At 47.0% G+C, this 27147-nt stretch overlaps 1 protein-coding gene across 8 annotated transcripts in view; it reads right to left on the reverse strand.

Moving 5' to 3' along the window:
• Positions 1 to 26791, reverse strand: part of ATP6V0A1 (ATPase H+ transporting V0 subunit a1) — a 30404-nt gene extending 3613 nt beyond the window's left edge. The window contains exons 1-22 of one of the 8 annotated variants that reach the window (XM_038162886.1): positions 26640 to 26791; positions 26324 to 26465; positions 26168 to 26246; positions 25169 to 25266; positions 24582 to 24710; positions 20175 to 20257; positions 18425 to 18551; positions 16459 to 16541; positions 15753 to 15846; positions 14233 to 14445; positions 13494 to 13644; positions 13114 to 13253; positions 11571 to 11728; positions 11031 to 11121; positions 10136 to 10254; positions 9641 to 9857; positions 8965 to 9072; positions 8188 to 8256; positions 6000 to 6107; positions 5402 to 5419; positions 3499 to 3616; positions 2250 to 2421 (exon numbers count right to left, since the gene is read on the reverse strand). In XM_038162886.1, coding sequence (XP_038018814.1) covers positions 2250 to 2421; positions 3499 to 3616; positions 5402 to 5419; positions 6000 to 6107; positions 8188 to 8256; positions 8965 to 9072; positions 9641 to 9857; positions 10136 to 10254; positions 11031 to 11121; positions 11571 to 11728; positions 13114 to 13253; positions 13494 to 13644; positions 14233 to 14445; positions 15753 to 15846; positions 16459 to 16541; positions 18425 to 18551; positions 20175 to 20257; positions 24582 to 24710; positions 25169 to 25266; positions 26168 to 26246; positions 26324 to 26440 — 2492 coding nt within the window. In that variant the 5' untranslated portion in view covers positions 26441 to 26465; positions 26640 to 26791. Of the gene's footprint in view, positions 1 to 2249; positions 2422 to 3498; positions 3617 to 5401; positions 5420 to 5999; positions 6108 to 8187; positions 8257 to 8964; positions 9073 to 9640; positions 9858 to 10135; positions 10255 to 11030; positions 11122 to 11570; positions 11729 to 13113; positions 13254 to 13493; positions 13645 to 14232; positions 14446 to 15752; positions 15847 to 16458; positions 16542 to 18424; positions 18552 to 20174; positions 20279 to 24581; positions 24711 to 25168; positions 25267 to 26167; positions 26247 to 26323; positions 26466 to 26639 lie in introns of all 8 variants that reach the window. The other 7 variants (XM_038162884.1, XM_038162889.1, XM_038162887.1 and 4 more) reach the window with 7 other exon arrangements.
• Positions 26792 to 27147: the final 356 nt, after the last annotated feature.

The raw sequence follows: 27147 nt of genomic DNA on the forward strand, positions 1-27147 counted from the left end.
GCACAGCATGTGGAACAACCTGTGAATTCCCTGACCAGTAAAACACATTCTCAATTCCTCCTCCTTTCCAGGAAGGCTGAACCACCCACACCTCAAATTCCTGATAGGTGACTGTTCTCTCATAGCCAGAAAATCCCATCTGCTCCTCCCAGGACAGCTCTACTTGACCTCCACTCTTCCTTCCTCTTCCTAAAAAGGGAGCACCCGCCATTGGAACACCCTGTTTTTAGTTCAAGAGCATAAAGGAATGTGAACAGTGTGCTCTTTGGAACCTCTGCAGGTGCCTCCCTCTGATAACCAACACCCAGCAAGCTCAAAATCATTTCAGCAGATCACTTGCAGTCTGAAATAGAACCTTCAACTTGCTTTTGGGCTCTGAGCCTGAACAGATTTTCTCTCAGAGCCTGAGCATGAAAGGCTTGCAGGTTTGAAACAAAAGTTTAGGGAAAAGAGGATTTTGTCAAGCACTGCAGTCCCACAGCTGCCCTGCACAGGCAGAGTGACCCCTGCTCTCAGTGCTGCTGCCCCTGGCTTTGCCCGTTTGCCATTTCACTGCCACGAACACAGATGGCTTTTCAGTGGCTCTTTAGGAAATGTGAACCATTACCTCCAGCTCAGCCCTGTTCCAGGTGTCCGACCACACCTGGAGGTGCAGTTTTGTGATTAACACAAGACAGGTACCTCCCCAAAAATGTGTTTTCTGCTCCATGGAGCCTGTCTAGAGCAGCTGCTCCGAGCTGTTCCCCTGCTCCTGCTTAGAAATGGCCATGCAGCTCCACAGCCCAGAGAGGCACAGCCCTGGAAATCCTCTAATCCTCAAGGAATTGCAAAGCAAACCCACCACATCTGGAGTTACAGCACGGCTGCCCTCTGCTCCTCTTGGACTGCTCTCAGTGCCCAGCAGGGTCTGGGGAGCTCCTGCTGTCACTGCTGTAGTGGCCCAGCACGGTGACAGCAGGGAGAGCACGAGGGACCTGTGGCCAGCCAGCAGGGAGCTCTGGAGTGACTGCTCTGCAGGGTTCAGGCTGGATGCCAGGAAAAACAGAGGCACCATCCAGCAGCCATTTCCAGGAGTGCCCCCCCTGCTCCCTCAGCACAAGATGGCTTCACCCCAGGGTCAGCTTGGCTCACTTGGCTACAGACACAGGTGGACCAGGAGCCTCCAGCCTGCACCCCCAGGAGCCTCCAGCCTGCACCCCCAGGAGCCAGGAGCCTCCAGCCTGCACCCCCAGGAGCCTCCAGCCTGCACCCCCCAGCCTGTACCTCAGGAGCTGCCAAGGCAAAGGGCAAAAGGCCAAACCTTTCCTTCCCCACAAGCAGGGGAAAAGTGCAAAAATGCTGATTTTCTCTTGCCTTTTTTTTTTTTTTTAAGAGGCACTTGCTTCCTTTTGCACTTAGAGAACTACTTTCAGAGCGCTCCCAACATTTAAGCAAGACAGAGTATTTCTTGTGATCTTCCCTTTGCTCTCATGGCCCCCCTGCCCCAGGAAATCAGCAGCCTGAGGAGGTGGCAGCAGCCTGACCCCCAGAGAGGCACAGGCTCTCCTACATTTCAGGCTGAGAAAATCCTGCTCCCAGTTGCTCCTCTGATCCCACCAGTGCACTAAGAGGGAATCTGAAGTGGAACAATGGACGCTCTTAAACATGGATTAGAGAAAGCTCTTGAATTTTTTCCATACTTGGGAGCAGAGTAATTCCTTCTGCTTTGCTGGCTGCACACACAGGAGCTTCATGATGACAGGGAAGGGCCTGCAAAAGCAAATTCTAAAAGCAAGAGCAGGAAAACCTCACGGCCATCCCAAAGTACCCCAAGGGCAGAAGGCAGAGCCACTCCTGTCCAAGGCAAGGCTTGACAGCAATGAACAGGAGCAGGAGAAGGAACCTGCAGTCAGTGGCTACTGCACACAAACGACAACACACACAGGAAGCAGGGAAATGATCAAGAAATGGAACAAGAAAGTTCTGCTGAAAGCCACAAAGCACGCTGCTCCAGCCAGCACAGCCTCCCCAGCCCTGGTCCCAAAGCTTTGGGGCCTAAGCTTTCATCTTTCAGTGTTTGTGTCTAAGCAGAGCTCCACAACTTTAAACAACAACTGGGGGGAGGTGTTTTACTACAAACAGAATTGAAATCTCTGACCCTTTTTTAGACTTTCTGCCTTCTAGAAGATGGCATTTCTGCACAGTGCAGATGACATCAGTTTTCTTGTTATGAAGAGCTCCCCAAGTGTCTGGGTGTCCCAGTAACTCACCAGTGCAGGCGCAGAGCGTGGAGGAAGGCTGAAAGCCCCTCCATGACCAGCAGAATGGCCACTGTCAGCGTGGCAAAAGCAGCAAAGATGAAGAAGAGGCCCAAGCCTCCCCCCAGGCTCCTCACGCTGAGGCCGATGTGGATCACCATGGTCCAGAGCACCTCCGAGAGCTCTGCCAGAGAAAGGGGAGAGACTCAGGTCAAAACAGGGGCTGCTCACTGCTAAAGCAAAAACTAAAGTCAAGCAAAACCCAGCTACAGCGAGGTGGAAACTGAAGAGGGACAAGAGCTTTTGCAGCCAAGTGTGTCAGGACATCGCCTCCAGCTGCCACACAGGGCAGGGCAGAGTCCTCGCTCAGCAGCTCCTGGCTTTACTCTGTGATTTTAACTCCATCCCTCTCCCTCAGCAGAGCTGTGGGAGCAGACCCTGGTGTGGGAGCTCACTGCTCCTGGGCAATGCACACACAGCACTGCGCCAGGGGAGCCCTGGGAGGCCTCTGGTGCTGCTGCCACCCCACTGGGGGGGCTGAGCAGGCACAGAGTCCCAGCCCAGCTCCTGAGGGACACTCACATGTAGGAGTGTGTTTTTGTTGGTGGAGTGATACAATTATTTTTTGTTTTTTTAAAAGGAAAGAAGTTTGAAGGTGTTTTTTAATTAAGTGAAAAGATACTTTAAAGGATTTAGGGGACTTTATTTTAAAGACCGTTAATTAGACAAAAGCCCAAAAGTCCCACCTAAGCAATTTAGTAGAAAAGAAGTGAACAAAGAAACTGATTGATTTTGTGAGGTGTTTTCTTAGGTAAGCTTTAAATTTTTGGTTATATATGATTTGAATATAGAGGTAGGTTAACAACTTTTTAACACAACAATCATTTACAGAACTTTTTTAGCGCAAAACTTCCTTTTAAATCATTTTAACTAGTGCAAACTTGGACAACAGCCTTTGCTTTCAGCTGCCACTCAGTTATTTGTGCACTCTTCTGGTGCCTGCTGCTGCTTTCAGCCTGGCTGTACTCGTGGCTGGCCGCTCTTTGCAGAGCTCATGGGAGGCTGCTTTTGCAGAAATGCACACACTCACGTGCAGAAATGCACACACTCATGTGCTGGCTGCTCTTTACAGAGCTCATGGGAAGCTGCTTTTGCAGAAATGCACACACTCACGTGCAGAAATGCACACACTCACGTGCAGAAATGCACACACTCACGTGCAGAAATGCACACACTCACGTGCAGAAATGCACACACTCACGTGCGTGGGCCAGGCTGAGGGCCCAGAGGCGCAGGTAGGAGGCCGTGTTGGAGATGCAGCCCAGGCAGTACTCGATGGTGTGGATGGCCTGGTACACCACGGTGTCCCCAAAGTCAAACTGCAAAGGAACAGAGCACAGGGGAGCTGGCAGCACGGGCTGGGTGGGGAAGGGGCAGGGGGAGTGCTGCTGTCACCAGGGACACTGCGTGTGACACTGCACACTGACACTGTCTTCTCCTGGTTTGGCATGCCAGCGCCACAAACGAGAAATGGATCTTGTCCTGACAGGTTTTGCAGAATGACAAATGCTGTGATGTGAATATTGTTTTCTTATTCTGGCACGTGAGAGTCAGATATTCCAAATTCATCCATGGGCTTAGCCAGGAAAAGACTGTTCAGCAGAAGGTGGTGCTGGAGTGCACTCCCTGGACAGCCAGAGGTGCTGCTGCAGGAAGGAGGCAGTGCCCCAAGCTGGACTGTGAGTGCCTCTGCTACAGGAGCATTTTGCAGGACATGAACCTGCCCTTTCTGAAAGCAAAAATCATGCATTAAGCTACCCTGAAAAAGTCACATCTGTGTACCATTCACTGGCAAAGCCTCTGTGCCTTGGTAATTTTCTGCAATAACAGAAGAATTTACAAGGAAGTCTGCCATGTAGGGCAGTTTCTTATCCTGCAGCTTGGGAAAGCATTCCCAGCAGTTTGGATTTAATCCATGCTTCAGAAACTGCTCAGATTTAAGTGAACATGATGTTTTAAATACATCCAGTGACTAATGCTCTAGGCATGCACACAAAGCTATTTATATTCTTAATTCTCCCCAAGTACATCCAAGGCAATAAATATTTCAAACAATTCAGTTAAATTAGCTGTCAAAATCCTAATCCTTTCTCCACAGAACGTGAGGTATGAAGTTCTTCCCTAAAAGCTGCCCTAGCCAACAGTTCCAGCTCTGGACACACGAGGCAGGAGGGAATGTGGGAAATGTTTAAACAACGACCTTTCAAAGCTGAGTGCAAGTGCCAGAGACAGCGACCACTGAGCCAGGAGTGGGAGCACTGGGATTGCTGTGGGACAGTGCCTGTGGGTTGACACATTTTCCCCAGGTTCAGGGAGACACCAGGTGCACCAGAACAGGAACCCCGTGCCCCTCCTCTTCCCCCCTGTTCCACCCAGGCCTGTGCACAGCAGAGCTCTGAGCAAACCACTCTCAGCACCGTTTTCAGCAGCAGTGTCCTGGTCAAGCTGTTCTGATTTCATGCCATTTGTATTTTTTTTTTTTTTTGTAGTAAAATTGGTTACCTGATAGTGCTGAAACCTACACTCAATTCTGCATCAGTATTATACCCCCACTTTTTAAACACCTGCTACAAGTGCTTCTGAATGAGCAGTTTCTCAGAATGGAGCTTCTCTTTCACACAAAGCCTCTGGACAGTTCAGTTTCTGGAACTCCATGAAACTGGACTGGTTGTGCTGCATTTGCTCTCTGGGTCAAGCAGCATCACCCTTAACATGGCAGATAGTTTGTGGAAAGAGATCTCTTTCAACAGTTTGCTGCAGCACAGAATTAAGAAAGCCACCAAAAAGAAAGCCTCATAAAAAAGCTGAGGCTTCTCTGGAGGCTCAAAAGTGAAAACTTTTCAGTTTCAGACCTCCAGCTGAACAGTTTCCCAGGTAACTGGGAACAATCTGCAGACAGGGGATCAGACAGACAAGCTATTTAGATGAAGTCATTAAAAGTCTGTGGATGTGTGTGTGTATGAATTAAAAATGGCCTGTAACATGAAAACAGCAAGATCTTTTGGAAAACAAGATGCTGTGACATAACAAGTTCCATTCAGCACGTTTTACACCGATGGGAAATGGCCCAGGTACACATGAAGGCAAAGCTGCCGTGCTCTTACCACCTCGTCCTCTGTAGGCTTGAAAACACAAATTCACATTTAGTGCAGAGTTTGGATCACACGAATCATGAACACATTCAGCAATTCCCTCCTTTGCATAGCACAGAAAGCAGTAACACATCCCATGCACTACAGAGGCAGGATCTGCTGCAGCCCTTCTGAGGCATCAGGAAACTCCCCAGCTACCTGAGCTCCACTGGTTTTCTCCTCTCCCAGAGGAAAGGGAATTAATTCATATTACCCCCAGCAGTCAAAATCAATATATACACAAAATTTCAGTGCTGCAGAAAAACAGCCCCTGAATTTCCACTGGCATGGGAGAAGCAGGTAACATGTGGCACCCGGGAGTGCTGTGCACCCCTGAGATGGTGGCACTCTGGGGACAAACACAGCCACATCTCCCAGGATATACAAATTATGCTGCTTTTTCTGGAGTCCTGGGAGTGATTAAGAGACAGTCAGTGAGAAAACTGCTAGGAACACACTTCACTGGGAATGTTGCTGTTTAAACAGCCTGGAAAGAAGTAACTCCAGTCCCAGTGAGCTCATCCTGCTGCCGAGTGCAGTGCCCTGAGAGCGAGGATGCTCAGGTGCTTACCTCTTCCCCCTCCTCAGAATGGGTAGATAACTGGTCATGTTGAATGATCTCAGCATCCTCCTCTGTTGGGCCATTGCCCACCCGGATCCCACCAAAGTTGTGCGTGCCCTGACACATGCAGAAAAGAAAGAGCAAAGTGTTGTTTGGGTTTTAGTGCAAAAGTGCAGGTTTCTCATGGCTCCATGTGCAGCAGCAGCTCACAGAGGAAAACAAAATATTAAATATTAAGGCCCAGATTAAAGCAGGTACAATTCTATTTCCCAGCTTGGATGGGAAAGGTGCTGATTCCTGCTGGGGCTGGGGGGAAAAAAAAAAGTCTGTCTGAGTGAATCTTTGGCACATTTCTACAGTGTAACTGCAACCATGAGGACAATAAAGGCACACCTCTCAGAGGACATTTGCTGGCTCTGAGATGCAACAGCCCCACGTCCTGCCCAGCATGGACACAGCACTGCTGGGTACTGGAGCAGGTCACGGAGCTGAACACGCTAACACAAACACACACACACGTGCTCCCACCAGCCTCAGGCACACCAACACTGCATGGAAAACCAGATCTTGCCCTGCTTGGAAACTCTACGCTGTGCAAGCAGGTCCTTTTAGAGACATTTGTTCTGACATTCAGCATGTGACCCTCAGCTGCACCTCCCGGTAAAAGAGAAGAACAATGCACAGACTGAGCTGAAATGCTGAAACTGGGAGCAGCTCCCACCTGACCCCTGAGTCTGACCCCTGGAAAGCAAACCACAACACCACAGATAGAAATAAACCCTGTGCTCAGCTTCAGCACTGTCCTGTGACACAGGATGGGACCTGACTTGCCACATCTGGACTGCAGAAGTCCAGGGATGCTCATGCAGGTGAAAGAGGCTGAAGGTCCCACGACCTGGTGCTCGCACAGACCAGAACAGCTTCTCTGAGTTCTTCTACCTCCTTTGTCCTTAGAAGCCTGCTTTTATTTTAGGCTGAATTATAAATATGCTCAGAACACCAGCTATGAATTAGAGATTTTGACAGGTTTCTAAAAACAAATTAGGTAGGCGTTTATGGTCTGAAAACAGAAATAAAATTAAAAACCCCCTCCATATTAACAACCAAGACAATGCTTTTATTAGGATTTTCAGTATCTCTGAAACACCACAAGTCACTGGTGACTCCTGTCAATATTTTATTTATGTATTTCTAGCCTGTGTGAACTTGCACTTGAGCAGCCTTTCCCTTGCACTTGACTCATATCCATTCCCTGTAACCCAGCCAACCTAAACACAGCTCCAACAGCTCCGATTGTTTACTTGATCCTTCTAAGCACCCTTCACACAAGGCCTCTCCTCACAGCTTCCTGATGGAGATGCATCTCATATGCTAGATGGATCCTGCACAAAAGGTCCATTTTCATTTCTGACATTTCTGGGAGGAGACTAAAATGTCATGAGAGAACCAGCTGACACGTCCCTCCCAGCATCTCTGGCACCTGGAGAGCATGATGTGCTTCACACAATCAGTGAGATTCACACCTTCTAGTCAGCCAGGCAGACTCAGAACAAAAATGTAGCTGAAATAGACAGTGCTGGGGAAAGGACTAAGTTCTGGGGCTGCCACAATCCTCAGCAGAAAGCTTTGGCAGCAAAGAGCCATCTGTAAACTTAGAAACATGTAAGTCAAAACAACTGCCACCAAGAAGCTTGTTTGTACACAATCATTTTATAATAATTGCAGGTCAAAGTGTGTACAGGACAGATGTGTCACAAATTCAACGATTACTGACATGGAGTTGCTGGAGGCCATCACACCACTGTGTGTTTGGGAACACGTAATGCAAACAGAAATGCTGCACTGAGAAGAACCCTAATCTGTCTTAAACAAATACACAAGCAGAAGAAAAAAAGGGAATTGAACATGGGGGGATGTGGTAGCAGGAAATCCTGTGCTGCTCTGCAGCTTGGATTCAGCAGCACTCCTGCAAGGAAGTGTCTCCGTGCACAACTACCATCCTCCAGCCTGGGTGTTCATCCAGAATGTATCAATTTGGCTAAACTTTGCTCTTTCCAAGAGAAAGTGTTTTTCACCCTAAAGGTGCACTTGCCATTCCCTTATGAAGTTCAGATACATTCCATGCTTCCTCAGTAATAACCAGACACAAAGGCAACTCCCATCTGCAATGCATCAGGCGAGTTTGAAGTGCACTCACTGTTGCAGCCGCTGCTGCCTCGAGCGCCTGCGCGTTCGTGCTGCCCTGGGCCTCCTCGGGCTGCCCTTCCTGGGGGTGGACGCAAGAAGAGAGAGGGAGGAGGAAGAAAACAAAAAGAGAAAGGGAGACGAATGGAGGGGACGTGGGAGGATGGATGAAAGGTGGTCAGAGAAGGGAGAGGGAGTGTCTGTAACTGAGCTGATCTTTGACTCGCTGCACATCCTCGCAGCGCTGCCAGACGTGCAGGGAGCGCTCGCACTTCTCTGCGGCGCCACGTTCCTGCACCTCGCACACGGGTACAGTGCAGCTGGAAACCTACAGAGCACCCCAGCAGACAACCTCTCACATCAGTCTCTAAGTCTCTTTTAATTGTTTTTTTAAACCATCCAAGCTGATTTAACAAAGGTAGCTGAGAAATCTGCCAGCCAATTCCATCTCTGTTTCCCACTGCCAGCTAGCCCAGCCACAGAAGTGCACCCAGCAGCCAGTGAGGCTGTTCCTAAACCAGCTACCAAAGCCCAAGCCAGAGACACTGTTCTGATCATTACCAACATAAGGGATTTGTAAAAGCAGGTTTGATGCTGGATCCAGATCTGGGAAGCAGGCAGGCAACACTGTCTCCAGTAACACCCACCTGCTAGTATGCCCAGGAATATGCAAAAACACTTGACAGGTTTCAATGCAGTGTGAACCCAAGAATCCAAGCTCAGGATGGAGAACACAGCTTTTCAACCATAAACAGTTTTCATACGTAAAATACAAAAGGGAGTCACCCACCAAGTGTTTTCTCCTTAAATACTGCTGGCGAAGGACCAGGGGTTTGGCCACCAGCATCCACGGCACACACAGCAAGGCTACCACCACGAGGAAGCACTGCAGCCCTTTCTGCAAAAGAAACAAATCTCAGGTAATTCAGCTGCAGCCCCTGCTCAAACACACACAGAGCCCAGAAAGAATGGCTGAATTCCCAGCATGTGGATGCTCCACCACCTCTCTCTCTTCTGGGAATGTAATTAAGTACTTAATGCCTGCAGCTGTCACCTCTGACAGCACAGCTTTAATGCTCAGACTGGGTCAGATTGGGGAAAAATCTGAAAGATCCTGCAGAAAATGAGAATTTGGCAGATGTCTGATACTGCTGGGAGGAAATAGAGTTGGTGTCTGAGCTAAGCTGAGAGGAATCACATTGCAGACATGTGACAATATTCCTAATTGCTTTCCACAATTAATCAGGATCCGCATGTTCTGAAGCCACAGCTTATGATCAGACAAATAAAATTCCCTGGTATAGGGATTATTCTTTCTTTCTTCAACATTACATGGTATCAGCCTTCAGAAATGCTCTGTCACAAAGGAAAGATGTTTCATGCTTGATTTCACAATTATGACAAGGTCAATGAAACACTCCAGTATCACGAAGCATCTGTGATTCTGTCCTAGCAAGAGCACTCACCTGCCCACTATAAAGCATCTTATTACTGGTGTCCTCATAGGAGAACAGAAACATGTTGATAAAGTGTATTAAGAGGCTCGGGGCTTCCTTGGATGTGTGAGCATCGTAGGCTGTCCACTTGTAAAAGATGAGAATAACAAGGTATCCAAAGAGGGAGGACATGAAAATCATTTCTGGGATAAATCCAAGGTATATGTTCAGTGGCTTCTTAAAATAGCTACAGGGAAGAAAAAAAAAAAGTTTATATTAGATTTGGTTAGAATTAGGGCAAAAGCTTTTAATAAGAGTGTGAAGAGAGTGGAGGGGCTCAGCAGCTCGACAGCAGCTGGGCCTGGAGCACAGGAACTGCCTGACAGGCACAGCTCCACACGCAGCCAGAGACAACTGCACTGCCCCTTCCATCAGGAGGTGAGGGCTGACAGGTATCCCCAGCCACACAGCACCCAAAGCCATTCCATTGCCCCCACCAGGAGAAAACCAGAGCAAAGCACTCACATGTGGTTGAGGAGACTCAACGCGACACCAAAGAGCATCTGGAAAATGCCAAGAATCACAGACATCTTCATCTTAAAGGAATTGAGGAAAGCCAGCTTATTGCTGGCAATATTCCAGATCTGTGAAAAACAACACCTAGTCAGATACCAGGGAAAGGAAAACAGGAGAAGGAGAACACTCCCTTGAAGCTAAACAGTATGAACCAGTCAGGAAGTGTGAGGCTGAAAAAGCAAGTTTTTAAAGATGTGTTTGTCCTATGGATGTCTTTTGGGGAAGTGAGCAGACAAGTTTCCAGCTGGGAACAGCCTGACCATAACTGAGCCCACCACTGAGCAGAAATCAAACCTGTTTTCATGTACCTCAAAGGTGCAGGAGAAAAGAGGCCGAATCCTTAACAGAGAGAATATTATTATCCATTTAAAGGAACAATTATACACAGGTCTGATTTCCTGCACCTTGAGGAACCCACACAAGGTTTGTCACATGCTACAAGCAGAGTTAAGAGGTGTTGAGGCAGGCAGGTAGAAAGTGGCAGAATTACTGGGAAATGTACATTTCCAAGGGTGACTGAAAAAAGGGATTAACAACTTTCCCCAGTGTAAAAAAGTAACTTCAGAAAGTGATTCTCAAGGCTAATCAGATTTGATTAAAGCACTGCAGGTTAGAAAGGGTGAGAAAGCAGACTTTAATGGACCTCAAAACAAGGTCTCTATCCCAAATGTGGCATCTCAGTAGGAGTTCCATTGTTCAGGAGCATTCCTGCCATTGAGGGGCTTGCTAAGGGAATGGCTGTGCTGGGAGATATTTCACAGAACAGTGAACAGACAGGTGCTTTTCTTTCTGCTGACACAGAGGATTTTGCCCAAAAGCCCGCAGAGGAAGGATGAGCTCTTACTGGGTCAATGCCAAATGGGTAGGGCCCACCAAACACCCCTGGGATGGCAGGATCCAGCTGCAGCAGGGGGGTGGTCTCCAGCAAAGCATCTCTGTTTGGGAACAAGATATACAAACTTTAACAACAGCAATGCCACCCTCCTTCTGTAAAAACTAACAACACTCTTCCCTTGTGAGAGCAAGGAATAGCTTAAATTGAGAGAACCTCATGGCTGTAGAACCTGGATGGTTCTAGAGATTTTCCCAAGGGAGTAAAACCCTGTTTCTTGACCTTTCACTCTGTCACAAGGAAGACAGGTGCAGGGGACAGGAATCTTGAAATTTTTATGGGGAAATAGGTGAGAAACTGCATCTTTGTAAGTTTTCTGGGGAAAAAAAAGCATTTTGAATCTTGGCATGTATCATCCGACTTACATCCCTCTTCCAAATCTACCTGAGACAGAGGTCAGAAATTTTTGCTTTCCTGAGCTGGAAGGACAATGGGGAAGGCCAAGTCACCTGCTTCTCACTGTGTCTACAAAGTTACCAAGGGTTTACTCACGACCAGTTGGCTTTATTGAACATGGGCCTGACGCTCCAAGAGGAACCAAACATGTTGAGGGATTTGGAGAAGCAGTCGTTGTAGATGAGGCCAGTGTAGGTGGAGAACAGCCCCATCAGCAGGATGATGTATCGACCGCTGAACACCATGTTGAACATCTGGTGTAAAAACCCAAAAAGGAACAAAAAGTCCATGAGAACGGGGAATGTGGGGAACCTGGATGCTGAGAATTTTAAACTTTCTGTGCTGAAAGGCACAGACTTGCAAGAGAACATTGCAATTGACCTGAGGCTGTGGAGAAGGTATCCAAAATTGATTAACAGCATTGGGACTATGGGTGTGGAGTTGGTTAGAAGTGTGCAACATCACAGGGTGGAAAACTTAAGACTTTGGGGATTTAGAATATAGAAATAAATATGAAGCAAGATGGAGGTTTTAGGGTGGAGAGTGGTTCTTCTTCTTTATCTCTTTCTTCCTTCTTCTCCATGGGTTTGGGTGGTATTTTGTAACTGGACAGAAAAGTCTGCATTGCAGGCTTTGAGGGATCAGTTATTGGGTTAAAAGGGAAAATAATCTAGGTGTCATTTCTGAATTGGAGAGTTTAGTCTTAAAAGGCCTTGTAACAAGAGATAGTTGACCATTTTGTGCCTTGTTAGTGGAATACTGCAGAACTCACTGCTGTGAGACTGTAACATTGATAAGAAACAATAAACACCAGAGTCTGAAAGTGAACTATTGTCTCAAGTGCCTTCACTCCCAGCCTCCATGGAGGTAGAAAAAACAAGCAGAGAACCAACAAGGGAAGGTCACTCCTAAAGCCAAACCAGGGAAATCAGTCTGTTGTGGGACAAACATCGGCCACATGAACCAAGAGACCAAAATCTCTGTTTCCCCTTGGCAAGGATTAAAGGTGCAAGAGGGGGCAGAGCAGCACAGATAATGAGGATAAAGGGGCAGCGTGGATCTCCACAGGGGACCCTGGAGCAGCTGGAGAGGACAAACTGCACTGCACAGCCTGATGCAACTCCCAGCTGGCAGCATGGGTTTGGAACCAGGAGCACAGACCCTGTCAGCCTCCTCCAGCCCTGCCAGTGTATCTTAACTCTGCTTCAGCTCCTGTCAGCCCTGAGCCAGCAAAACCAACCTTGAGCAGCAAATAGGAGAAATGTCAGGGATGGGATACAAATCTACAGGAACTGGGAGTTTTGCAGTGGCTAAACCCCACTATGATCCAGCTAAATTTGGGGTGATTTGTTTACACCAACTTACCTACTACACTTGATAATTTCCTTCAGACAAATGAAATTAATAATTTCCTATAAATATACAAAAGGAAATATCAAGGGAACTCAATACTTTTATGAAATTACACTACTTAAGTGTGTGTGTATGAGCTCTTCAGGCTTCCCAGCCTGTCCACGTGCTTCAAAAATTCCAAAGGTGGAGAAATGGGCATTGTCAGCTCAAGGGGAAAAGGATGGGAGTAAACCAAGCTGCAGCTCTTTGTTTGAAATGCACAGCTCAGCATGATCTGCCACTTTACCTCATTGTCACTCTTCTGGGACAGAATCCTGCTCTCCCTCACCACCATCCAGACAGCAATCAGAGTCATCAGGATTCCATGGCCAAAATCCCCAAACATCACAGCGAACAGGAACGGGAAGGTGATGATGGTATAGGGTGCTGTAAGGGAAAAGACAGCATTCCCAGGGCACTGTGTGTCACTCAGCCCAGATTCACCATGGTGCAGTTCAGGCAATTTAGCAAATACAACTCCTCAGCTTCCCCTCTGCTACTGAAAGCTGATGAGTCTCTACTAAAATTCTCTATTGCAGATTTCCACACAGGACAGGCAATACAGATAAACATCATGAGTAAAAAATTTGAGACAGAAGTCTTGGACTTTTCTGCATCTGAATTTACCTGGATTTATTTCCCGATATGTCCCAATGCCATAAGCATCAACAATGTTTTGAAAGCCAGAAGTAAACTTGTTCGTTTTGTTGTACGTGGGTGGGGTCTGATTGGTTTGCATCCTGTTTAAAATAGATGGGACAGTGGATCCGCTGTGCTCCTGTTAGAGAAAAACAAAGGGAAGATCAGCAGACCCACCCTCAGAGCATTGGAGGATGAAGTCCAACACAGCTGTCCCCACTGGCACTTGGAAAACTGCAGGCTTGAGTGCTTGCAGTGTGCTTGCACAATGAGACACTGCAGCAGCTGAGGAAGGCTGCCAGGATTCCACTGCTCTCCACTTTGTGCAGCAGGAGTAAAGGTGAACGTTGTGTAGGACAGACAAAAAACCAAAAAGCAGGTGGAAGGACGTCAAGAAACCCAAGTCTCTTGACTATCTGAGCAGAGGGTGAGTTTGCCAACATCCTGGAGAGCTCCTCTATCCAGACACCAGGACTGCAGAGCCCAGCCAGGGTAACTAAGCCTCACACACAGTAAAATCCTCACCATCCCAGCATTCACCTGAACTTTAGGCTTCTCACAACATATTTGTTACTTCTTTTATCTCCAAGCCATCACTCCTGCATGCTAAATAAGCTGTCCTCTGTGATCCCAACAGCCCAAGGGGATGGTGCTCAGAGGCTCACAAAGAGAAAAGCAATGAACCCACGCGGTGCTGCCACAGCTGACTGGCACAGCACCTACTCACAGTGCCTCTCCTGAGAGCAAACTGAATGGAGTCGAGGTCAGCAACAGGACACCACACTTCAGCAATCAAGCACTTCTGTGTCACGTCGATGTTGCACAGGTTCAGGGTGTGGTAAATCGCCTTCATCTTCCTCACTTTGATGAACCACACGCGGATGTTTTTAGCAGCTGCCTGCAAAACCCTCTGGCGGTGATCCTCAGTTTGGTTCAGCACCTTTCAGACAAGCAGGAGAAAGATGAGGCCAAATCCTGGGCAAATCAAGGTGCACCAACAAGAGAAGCCTTTCCCACAGAGGATGAACGACAGCTTGCTCCCCCACCCCATGCCTGCAGTCTGTGATGTAGTAATTAGCTCCCAGAGTAATTAGCTCTGCTGAAAGGCTTAAGAGCTGTTTTCAGGGACACTTTCTGATTATTTTCCTCTTCCAGCTCCAAGGTCAGTGGTTGTTTTAAACAATTAACTGTGCCAAGATCACAGTTTTACCTCCACCCAGGTTAAAAGAGCAGAGAAGAGTTCTGCAAGTAAAGGGTGTGCTGCCTTGAAAAAACACACAAATTACCCTGAAAGACTTGTTTACTGAAGGGAAAAGGAGAAAGTGCTTCCTACTGAGGGTGTTTTCCAACTGGAACATATCAAACTCAGGCCAAGTCAGATTTCCAGGGTGGAAAGTCTTAGATTGCAGGGAAAGTGAGGACACAAGGCACAAGCAGCTTACAACAGTTACATTGCTTCTGAGTTCCTGTCTACTTTAAAATATCTTTTGAGCTACACTGCACAACTCCCCGCTTGAGACAGCTTCTGTGTCAAATAAGCTGGTCAAATTCAACCCTTTTTCCTTTTAGTTTCTGAACCTTTTCTCAATTTTTGTCTCAAATCCCTTAAATCTTTCTACATTATCACATACTGCCTTTCTTCCTTGAAGCAAGCACCAGGCATTTCAGAGGTGGCACCAACAAGATCTGGGTACTAATTACTTTTTACCAACACTCAGGCTGAGGCACCAGAGATTAGCTGTAAAGCAGAAGCTCTTTAGGACAGCACAACGTGAAAATATAAAGACAGGCAGAAAAAGGAAGAGCTAAGTTAATGTTAGCACTGTTGCATCTCAGCTTGAAAAAAGTTTAAATGTTTTCAAAGTACTTGCAGATGAAGCAGGCAGTTACACAACATGCTGTCAGAGTCAGAACCCACAGGATCTCCCCAGATCAAGGTTCCTCTTTTCTCCCTGGTATGGAGTTCTCTGTAATTATTTGTTTATAATAGATTGTTTAGCCCTCCAGAAAGATCAAACCACCCATCCCAAATCCTGACACAGAAACAAATGAGCAGTCCCCAAACATCTCTCTTGCACTGCTGGTCTCAAGCTACCTGAGGGTGAAAACATGGTCATCTCTTAGGGGCAAAAATTCTCCTGTTTTAACAGGATCCAAAGTTTCTAAATAGGTTTCAACCACATTATTTAAAAAAAAAAAACAAAACCACCAAAACCAAAGAAAGGTCATTGGCCCCAGTTATTTTACCATCTGAAGGTCATCAATTCTGGTATTGACACCAGAAGCCATTTCCTTCCGCTCCTGGGGTGTTTCTGGGCATGGGTACAGGGAGGCCCGGAACCTGCAAGACAGGGAAGCATCTCAGTGACAGAGATGGAAAGAAAATCAATCAGTCAGGGGTGAGCCAGAGGCACCTCGAGAGAAGTTTCTGATCAGCAGAGATTGCCAAGCAGAGCTCCAGCCCCTACATCAAAGGGAAGCAGAAGTGCTTTAGGCCAAGGCAGAAGCTGAGTGCTAAAGAAAGCAGAAGTGGGAGAGAATCCTCTGCTCCCTGTGCTGCCAGTGTCTCCAGGCACTGTCACGAGGCTGGGCAGCCATCCAGCTGAGGGGGGATGCTGTCACACCAGTGCAACTGCTGACAGGAGCAGTCACTGTTGTCTCCACTGAGAATATCCCACTGATGTCCATCAGGCCTGCCCCAGAACTCACCACTGCCTTGGTTTTTGGCATTCCCTAGCACAGCACTTGTGTACTTTGAGCATTACAGGTTGGGGAGTGGCAAGTCAGACTGAAAAATGTGTTTCAGTTACTCATGGCACATTTCATTTGCTGTCTAAATATCTGCTCCTGCAGCCACTGGGAAACAGGGAGTTGAGAAACATCGATATAAAGTCATGTCAGCGTGTTTGAAATAACTGCGAGCTGCTCAGCTCTCAATTACAAACTTTCATACCCTTCACAGATCTTCTTGACTCTGTTCTTCAGCTGGTCACCTTGGAAGAAGATGATAAATACAGACTTGTGCACATAATCCCCCTAGAACAAAGGAAAGAATTGTAGAAATTAGCATTGGCTAATTACCAGAATTCTAATTTTCCTTCCGCTGAGCCTGTCCATCAGAGCTCAGATATGCACAGCAGGTCAAGAAATGTTCCTGATTAACACTGAACAGTCACAAGGAGCACAATTTTCTCAGCCTCAGTACAGAATACTTGCACTGTATTTGTGTTCACTGAAGCAAAATGCCCCAGGTTATCCATTATTGATTCTATACAACCCAGTAAATGGGAAAGCCTGGAAAGATCTCCAAAAACAACCAAGATTTTATCAGCACTTAGTGCACTCAGCTCACCTACAGAATCAAGCCAAAAGAGTGAATGAAGATTAAAAAAAGTGGATTTTAACCAGTGTGGTTCCCAGGGAGGCCAGAGGCACATTCCTTGCACAGCTGTGTCCGTGGGGGCAGCCAGGGCCCCTTTCCTGCATTTGTTGACAAGTTATTGTTCTACCTTACTTAGGAAATTTTAACATCATGTTTCAAGAATAATTCCATTAGGTGTAACCTCAATTTAAGGAAGTTCTGCACAATAAGAACAAAGTCTCTCCTAGCAGATAGATGATTCCACAGGTCAGCTACCAGTGGTTGGTGGGACAAGGGAACACATCAGCCTCACATGAGAAAGGTGATGTTACTGAGCTTCACCTCCTGGGTCTGTGCTCCAGGGCAGCCTTTTACCAGGTAAGGGTGCCCCAAGTTTGGGCAGTGCCCACTGATTTGAGCAGAGGACACACTGGATGTAAAACCAGGTCCAATCACAACATTTATTATTTATTTCTATACTAATGTGAACAATTCTAAGGTGGATGTTTAAACTATTGATTAGTGAATTAAGAAAAAACCAAAAGGTTCAAGTTCAGAGAAATGAGCTACACATTGCTCATGTCCCAAAGAGCATCTTTCACAGAGAATCACTACTCATTGCAGTCTGAGCCAGAGAAATCCCTAGGCCCTGCTGCACTCCATGTTTTGTTTTCCCCCTCCCAACAGCACTCCCCATCCAGCCTCCCATTTTTGTTTTAATTAAACAGGAAAAGATCTGTTGATGAAGCCCAGAGGCTGCAGCAGGTGCTGGGATGGACCTCACTGAGGAACAGTGTGGAAGAGGTTTGGCAGTGACTTCTGTGAGCCAGAGAGAAGGTTGAGAAGAGGATCCATGTTTACCCCTGAAAGAATTTCCTACCAAGGTGACTGACACAGAAACCAAGAAAGAAAGAAGAATAAATGAGAAAAACCTGCAGTGGCCTATTCCAATGAGCACTTTGTCTTTTGTAACCAATGAGTAAACTTATGAGTTTTGTAAGAATGAATAAAAAGCATGCATTTGAAGCCTTCTGAAAATGGAATGTGCTGCTCTGTGTTGTGTTATTGTCATATTTTCTGAAAAATCCCTTCGCCAGGGTTTCTTCTCCTGGGAAGCTGAGAAGCCTCAGAGAAAAAGGAAAACAATAATTATCTGATTGCTTCTCCTGTGTTTTGCTGCTTTGGAATGTGGTTTGGATATTGTTTACCCACAGGTGCATGTTTGATTGGTTTCATGTGAATTGTTTGTATTTAATGGCCCATCACCTTTCAGCTGTGTCAGGGCTCTGGAAGGAGTTTTCATTATCATTCTTGTTAAACCTTCTGTAAGTATTCTTTGGTATAGTTTTAGTATAGCATTTCTTTTATATAATATAGTAACACAAAACAATAAAATAACCTTCTAAGAACATGGAGTCAGTTCTCATCTCTCCCCTCGTCGGGGTTGCCTGCAAATTCAACACTGCTGTCTCTGTCTCAACCACCACAGGACAGAGGCTTCTATCTGGAGATCCTTCAATGTTTAGATGCTGTTCAGATGCAGCAGGAGCTCCCTTACCGTGACGGGGTCCTCCAGGGGGTTCTCGATCTCGGCCTGCCGCAGGAAGACGTTCCCGCGGCACACGCGCCACAGCATCCGCTCGAAGGTGGGGATGCGCTCGCGGTTGATCACGCCAGCCACGAACCTGCAAGGGGACAGCACGGCCTGAGGGGCTGCACCTGAACCCCCCCCAGCCAGCACGCCTGGCAACTGAGGGCTGGCACCACAGTGAAAGCTGTGAAAGTCCTGGTTTAACGTTACTGAGTGCGTGCAGAGGGCCGGCACATTCACATTTTCTGAACAATCCCTTTGCCAGGATTTTTCTCCTGGGAAGCTGAGAAGCCTCAGAGAAAAAGGAAAACAATAATTATCTGATTTGCTTCTCTTGTGTTTTGCTCCTTTGGAGATTGTTTACCAACAGGTGGTTGTTTCATTGGTTTCATGTGAATGGTTTTGACTCTTTAGCCAATGAGGGCCAAGCTGTGTCGGGGCTCTGGAAAGAGTCGAAGTTTTCATTATTATATTTTCAGCCTTCTGTCTGTATCCTTTCTGTATTCTTTAGCATAGTTTAGTATAGCATTCTTTAACATAATATAGTATCATAAAATAATAAATGAGCCTTCTGAGAACATGGAGTCAGATTCATCCTTGCTGCCTTCATCTGGGGGCAACACAAATACAATAGAGGGCAAGGGGCTGGTGAGGGGCTTGGAACACAAGCCCTGTGAAGAACAGCTGAGGGAGCTGGGGTTGTTTAGCCTGGAGAAAAGGAGACTCAGAGGTGACCTCATCACTCTCTACAACTCCCTGAAGGGTAGATGTACTCAGCTGGGAGTTGGTCTCTTTCTCCAGGCAGCAACTGACAAAATGAGAGGTCACAGTCTCAAGCTGTGACAAGGGAAATACAGGTTGGATATCAGGAAGAAGTTTTTTACAGAAAGAGTGATCAAGTACTGGAAAGGTCTGCCCAGGGAGGTGGTGGAGTCACCATCCCTGGGTGTGTTTAAAACAAGCCTGGATGTGGCACTGGGTGCCAGGGTTTAGCTGAGGTGTCAGGGAATGGGTTGGACTTGATAATCTTGAAGGTCTCTTCCAACCCAGTAATTCTGTGAATTATGTGAATTAAGCAAAATGGAAGGGCCTCTAAATACACTGAGGTAACACACAACAAAATAACTGCAGTACAGCACAGGCTCTGTTTTTTTTAACAGAATGAAACAATATTTTAAAAATTATATAAATCACTGCTTACAGGAGAAACAAATGCATTTAGATATACAGTTTCTAGCCTTCATTCCCCTGCAGTCCTGGTACATTGGCTGCAAGGGCTACAGCAGCCATGGCTGGCAGTGACTCTGTCCTGGGCTCAGACCTCACTGGACCAAACCCCATGTCCAGATAAAGCATCACACAAGGCACAAGGAAGCCTGGAAGCAGCTGATAAAGAGGATGTAGAGCTCTACAGTTATTTCAGATCATTATGTGCCCACAGTAGTCACAACTTTCAACAAAGCTCTGAGATCTCAGAATGTCAGAGGAAAGAACCAGACAGGCTTTACACGGAACAAGCTGGGTTAACTGTTTGGTGCAGAGAGAAACTTGTGCAGCACAAACATGAACTGGGAAGTGAATATGGGCAGGAAAAGAGAAAGCCACTTTTAGATCAGCTTTCATCTGCTTGGCGTGGTAAGTTCCACAGCTGTGCTCAAAGCATTGCTGCTTCCAAGGGCTGCTAACCCCTAATCCAGCAACCCCGAGCTGCAATTACCCGAGTCGGAGCGGGGCACCTCTTCCCATCTCGCTCGGCTCCAGCAGTGAAGAGGATTCCTCCAACAGGTCTGGATCCGCCATCTGCTGATGATGCAATTCAGCCTGAATTCACAAATCAATTAATATCTAATGAAACCAGTTAGTGGCATGCAGGGAATGAGGAGCCAGGAGATAGTTGTGGGAGACAAAGAAAGAAAAGAAGAAAGGAAAGGAAAGAAGAAAGGAAAGGAAAGGAAAGAAAAGAAAAGGAAGAGCAAACGTAAGACAGCAAAAAGAGGTACAAGATGACAGAAAAGACAGCAAGAATCACACATGGAAGGAGAAAAACAAGAGGAAAAATGGAATGGCTCAGCAGGGCTTCCATACAAGAAAGGCTTGAGGATTGTTGCAACAAAGGGGCTGGGAGATACATAAGTCTGAAGAAAGGCAAAATTAAAAAAAAATTCAAGTTTTAAACACAAGTGATGTTCCCAAGAACATTTTTTAATTGCACAAACCAGAGAAACACACTTGACTCATGTATTTCCCCAGATATTAAATTAATTTATCCTTATTCACCATATGGTTCACCATCAGACACAAACACTGCTCAGAGCAGGCTGGCAACACGGCTCATCTCTTGGCCAGCAAAGCACTAAAACAGGACAGCTTTACACTGTCCCTCTTTGCAACCAATTTGCAGGCTAAAATTCTTAGGAATATGGCTTGTAAGTGTCAGAAATTCAGGACAAGAATGCTCAATTCATATCCTCTTGTGCACCATCTTCACACTTGTTCAACCCCGCCTCACATTTAGTTCTACCTCTGCAGCTTAAAAAATGAAACGCCACAGATTACAGTTCCTGAGCACAACCAGAGGGCCAAAGTCTACCCTCTGTGGAATGCAGGAGGTATTTCCCACAAAGCCACCAAGGGAACTTGTTAAATCCCACTGGAAGGCAGAGTTTGACCCAAGGACACATCACATCCACGCACACACACAGAGCACAGCCTTGCAAAACCTGTGGCAAGAGCAGCAACTTAGCCCCAGTCTCTGTATCTGGGCTACAGTTGTGTCAGAGTGAAAATCTCCCCAACACTTCACCTGCTTGTCAAATCAAGGTGTTTGCCACATACAAGAGAGTTTTTGCAAGGCTGACATCAAATTCTTGTACACACACTTGCTGCAGCTTGGGATGAGGGAGGGAGCCCTCCACTCGGCTTGGAAAGGCAACACAGGAATCCCTGATCCTTTCAACTTTAAGGCAACTTGTTGCAACATCAAAAACGGAACGGAAATTCAGTTCATAGAGAACACAACCAAAACAAGAAAGTTTGGTACCTGAAAATGGAACACACAGACCAAACATCCCAGTGACTGTTCGACATCTCGATTTCAGGATGTTGAAGAACAGTAAGTTACAATTGTTAGAGGCTTGCATTGTATTTCCAGTAACCAAGACACTGTTTGTGGTATTTTTTTTGTGACGTGCACCACATTTTAGCAGATGACTCATGAAAAAGGAAGGACAATGTGACACCTTTGGCTTTGCCTCACCTGAGAGAGAATTTGTTATATATGTTTAATATCAGCTTGGCCCATTTGGGCTCTGTGTCCTTTATTCAGGACAAGTCCTGCGTAGAGGGGGTGGAATTACGAAGCAAAACAATTTAAAATTAAAGTGGATTAGACTAGTTTAACTAAAAGAAAACATGCTTTTGCAAGGATTATTTGCATTACAAACTCCATGTTTCTTAAAGTAATCTCTCAACAACTCTGATTTGATGAGCACAAGGATTCTAGAAAGGAAATGGCACAGCAGCAGCAGCTGTGCAGCAGGAAGGATAACTAAAGCACTGCTGGGGGAATTTAATAGAAATAAAAAACTGAGACTATGTGGAAATGGAAGAGGTACCCAGCTCCAGTGCAGGAAAACAGGATTCTGGGAATCGACTTTGGATATGAGTTTCAGCCAGCAGTGAGTGAAATGTCAGAGTTACTGTGGAGTAGTTTTTACTGGATGAGGTTGTTCAGGATTGGAATCTCCCAAGCATTTCCATGACAGTAATCAAGAAGCATAACACAAGAGCTTTCATTATTAAACCTTGTTAAATTGCTTATTGATCCCCTGATCAGCATCCAGATCAGCACCTTTAATCTCAATAAAGGTTCATTTTCTCCACTGATGATTGCAGTCTTGCCCTGTGACAGTTCTGGATGTCCAGTACAAACCCATACAATTCAAGCCCCTTCCAGGTCACAAACAGGACAAAAATCAACGTTCACAAGAACTAAAAAGGATTCATGTCACCATCTATTAACCCAGAGCCAGACAGAAGTGACAGATGCAAAGCAAACAGAGAAAAGCAGATGGCAGAAGAGTCAGAGGGAGGAAGGAGGGACTGCATGCCATTAACCGTTACTTTTCCAGTCTTCTTTTACGCTCACACTCTAGGCAAAGCTCTGAGAAATCTCTCCAGCTCATATGGCTCTTCACAAGCAAGGACAAGAAGACTGAGAAAAGGAGCATAATCATCAACATGGTGTGTTGGAACAAGAAATGGCTGCTTGGGCTGCAATGGTCACAGGAAGAACAAGGGCACCTTTTGCCACCCTCCCTCCCACCGTGTTCAAACCCTGGAGAGCAAATGCCAAGCACGAAGGAATTGCAGAGTCAGCCATTTCTCGTGCAACTCATTACTATGAACAACACAGTCTTAATTACAAGTTATTGTAGTCTTCAAGTGTTCAAAGTGCTGCGCAAGGGCAGCACGGAGGAAGTTGGCTGGCCACTCTGGGATGATGAGCAGAGCAGCTCTGGGCTCCCCCCAGCTGTTTGCTGAGCACAGAAAGCTGGGACAGGTTTAAACTGTCCACACTTACATTTTACTGAACATCACCTGGGAGCTGTTCCGTTTGCTTTTATGTAGAACAGCACATGTTATTTGGTGTGTTTTATTTTATTACTACAGAAAACAGTAAAGAAAGAGAAGCAGAACACATCTAAGCTTTCTGTGGCTGCTTTGTGTAAGGCTGTGGGTGACTGCCATGGACTGTTTAGAAAATTGGTTTTGATCTTTAAATTTAGCCTGATCCCACCGCAGTTGAAGAAGAGCAGCGGGCAGAGAGGACAGTAATGAACAAGGGCAGGTTGGATGGGGCTTGGAGCAACCTGATCTAGTAGAAGGTGTCCCTGGCCATGGCAGGGGGGTGGATGGGGATGAGCTTTAAGGTCCTTCCCACCCCAAACCAGTTTGGGATGCATTCTAGATATAGAAGTGCTCAGCACTTGGTTTTACATGTTACTCAGAATAGGCAGGGCTACTTTAACACAGCGAAGTAATGGATTACCAGGTTAATCCTGTTTGTCCAAGGGACACTTCTAAGTGAACACCCAACACTCCATGACAAAGGTTTTTTTGTACTGAAATCAACCCCACAACCCAGCAGCCCTCACCCCAGCAGCACTATCTGTGCCAGCAGTGACTATGACTGGCACAGGACCAACCTTGGGGCCTGAGCAGGCAATACCTTGTGCCAAAACAACAAAAAACAAACTGTTAGATAAATGGCCTGAAGTGTGCAGGAGCCCAGCTCCACTTGACAATAGCCCTTGTAACTACCAGGAGCCATTTCCGTTAAGAATTCTTTGATCAAATCCCGAGATTAGAGGAAACAGGACATCTACTCAGCAAAAACACGTCCTGAAAAACACACAGGAGCTCTCTGAGAGGACTGCCAAGACTCTTGAGATACTTCAGCTTTACAAGGAAGGGTTATGTCTTCTCCCAAGCAGGATTTATGTCAGTGCCATGAATGACATTGGAGAAGCTGCTCTCAGGTCCAGTGGAAGTTGCCAGTTCCTGGCCCAGATGGTATTTGACAAAATGTCCAAGACTTTAAATGTCAGCTCTGCCCCACAACTGACCTCTGAAAGCTTCAGGGTTTGATCAAAGGCTCAATTAATTAATTAATTAACCTATCACCTCAGTAGACTTGCTATGGTGACCCTGTTGAGTCTCCACATAACACTTTAAAGGCTGAAGAGAAATTCAGCTCCACTTTAAGTCCTCTGCACGTGCACCAAAGAAACTCTGACCCACTGGGGACAGTGCTCACCGTAGCATCAAATTTTGGGGGTGTTGATGTGCTTTCAAAACTGCTCACATCTTAATTATTTGACACCATTTTTAGACAAACCATTGCTTAACTAGAACAAGCCCAAATCAGCATTGGAGGAGGTAAATCATGGGTAGCTATGTGCACTGCATGAAAAATGGAAAACAACTTGTGCAGCTTTCTCAAACAAAGCATAAAATGACCCTGCTGCCCAGAACAGCAACTAAAACATATTTGAGAATAAAAATGGTAATTTCTATGAGAAGAACCAGCTCCCCAAGTGTTAAACCCCACCGGTATTCTGACCTCATCAAAAAACTGCTGAGTTTTACGCAGTATAAACTTTAATTCTGTCAGCTCCAAGAAGTTTCTCTTCAGAGCCTCCTGGTTGGTGTTGATTTCTTTAAGCTCATTTTCAATTTTCTCAAAGTTTGCCTGGAAGATGTGAAAAGGAGAAAGAAAGAAAAAGGACTTAATTCCATGGTGAAGTGCTGTTCAGTCTGTCAGCACACAGAGGCAAGTGAGATGCTTCACATCCCCACCCCATCTGCATGGATCCACATCTGCAGGCAACTGCACACTTCTCATGCTCAGCCAGACTTTTATGGACTGGATTGACAGAGTTTCTTCAAATCAATAAAACTGTAATAAACTTTATGACCCACCAGCATGAACCATGTGTTTTTGGCTCATTTCAGAGGTGAAATCCCTACTGAGGGCTCTCACTTCTGTTTTTGGCCAGTGTGAGCTGGCAGAGCTGCTTCCAGGGACAGCTGGAGACTGAGCTGATGCCCCCCTGCCACGAAACCCTGCAAGCATTGACCAACAGAGAGACAATTTCCCCTGTTCCCATCCAGAGGCAAATGGCAGTTTAAGTCTTAACACATCATTACCTCCAGGTCAATCATGTCACGTGGAAAAGGCACCTCTGGGTTTTCACCCGTGTCCATGATAGGAATGTTTGCCTTTTTAATCTCCTTCTCCACAAACCCTGCCAAGACAGCATTCGAAGTGTTAATGACAGACATTTCAGTGTCAAACAGTTCCCCCAACCTGTACCTGGCCCCAGCAGCTCCACCTCCTATTCCAAGGTGTCTGTTTTTGGCCAGAGTTATCTTTCCAGGGGGAGGGGAATCCCTGGAGGCATCGAGCCCTGCCTGTGCCCTCAGCCCTGTGAAAAATGTGCATTTTATGATTGGTTTTTCACAAATATTAGAATGAATATCATATGTGTTATGTTAGAAAGTGGTGCTGTATTAATTTTTCTCAAGCAGTGTGTTAAATATAGTTTTAGGTTGTAACATAATGTTAAAATAGAAACCATGTGTGTGGGATATTTTTTTAAAGAAAGGAATGAGGTACTCGCACCAGACAGCAGCCACAGGACACCTCAATCTTGCAGAGAAAGAGAATTTATTGCCCCATTATCAGAAGAAATTAACTTCTTCCCGCCTCGCTCAGCCCTGAAGACACCATCAGGATTCAGAGGAAGAAGGTGACACTGACCAGACAGAATCCTTTCTTTGAATGGAATTTATGCCTCATGGATGAGGTGTGTGAATTTGCCACAGGCTGTTGCTTTTAAGGGTTAATCCTCTGTAAACCTGGGTCCTTTTTTGGGCTTATTTTGCCCAGAAAAATATTGTCTCATATTGTCCTAATCCAAATTGTCCAAATTTTTATTACCCTAATTATATTGCTATTTTTATAACCATTTTATTTCTATTAAACTTTAAAAAATTTAAAAACAAGTGTTTGGCGTTTTCAGCACCCCTCTGCTCTGTTCCAAACGCTGCCTGCAGCTTCAGCCTGCCTTCACTGGCTTTTGTTCTATTTTATTTTCAACCAAAACCTGCAGAGTCAGAGCCGCACCGACCCCCGCGGGAACCTACGGAGCTTTCGGTCCATCTCCTCGCACCTCCGGACCTCATTGACGAATTTACGGTGGAACACGTTCACGTCGGGGTTCAGCTGCAGGGAGAGACAGGGCACTCAGCGAACGCCCAGCGCACCGGGCCCGGTCCCCCCGGTGCTCCCGGGACACTCACATCGCGGAACTGGACCTTGCCCAGCTCGCCCAGCTCGCTGACACAGCAGTAGGCGGCCTCGGACTGCAGGAACAGCTGGGCCAGGGTCATCTCCTCGCTGCGGAACAGCTCCCCCATGGCGGCGCCGCTGCCGCCGCGGCCTCTGCGGAGAGCAGCCGTGAGGAGCGGGCCGCGCGCACCGACCGAGGCCTCGCCGCCTCCGCCGCCGCGCCACAGCCCGGCTGCACCCGGAGCCCGGCCCGGCGTCCCCATCCCATCCCATCCCGTTCCGTTCCCATCAGATCCAGCCCCGTTCCGTTCCGTTCCCCGCCATTACCGGCCGCCGCTGCTGTCGCCGCCGCTGTCGCCGCTGTCGCCGCCTGACCCGGGCCGGCTCCCGTCCGCGCGTCACCGTCCGCGCGGGGCGGCGTCACGCGCACGTCTCCTGGCGACCGCGCGGCCCCGCCCCGGAAGTGATGATGTGGGACGACGACACGCCGCGGTGCGTGACGTCACGAGCGGCGGCGTGACGCAGCGGTGACGTCACGGCGAGCGTGTGGCGGCCTGTCCGCCGGGCCGGCCCGGTGTCGGTGAGGGCCCGGGACAGCGGCATCCGAGATCCGCGGCACGGCAGAGCGAGGAGCGGCGCCAGGTCCGGCGGGGTCCGCTGGAAGGGATCGGCTCCGGGCTGAGGCGAGAGATTCACAGCCCCGCTGCCCCTGGGAGTCCGCAGCGCCAGAGGGGCTGAGCTGGGCTTAATCCAGACACAGAAAATGTGAAAAGCGCCAGGCACTTGTTCTTAAAAATGTTTAATAGTAATGAAATGGTTATTAAAAGAGCAATAT

Source organism: Motacilla alba, chromosome 27 (genome assembly GCF_015832195.1).
Source record: "Motacilla alba alba isolate MOTALB_02 chromosome 27, Motacilla_alba_V1.0_pri, whole genome shotgun sequence".
NCBI classification, from domain to species: domain Eukaryota; kingdom Metazoa; phylum Chordata; class Aves; order Passeriformes; family Motacillidae; genus Motacilla; species Motacilla alba.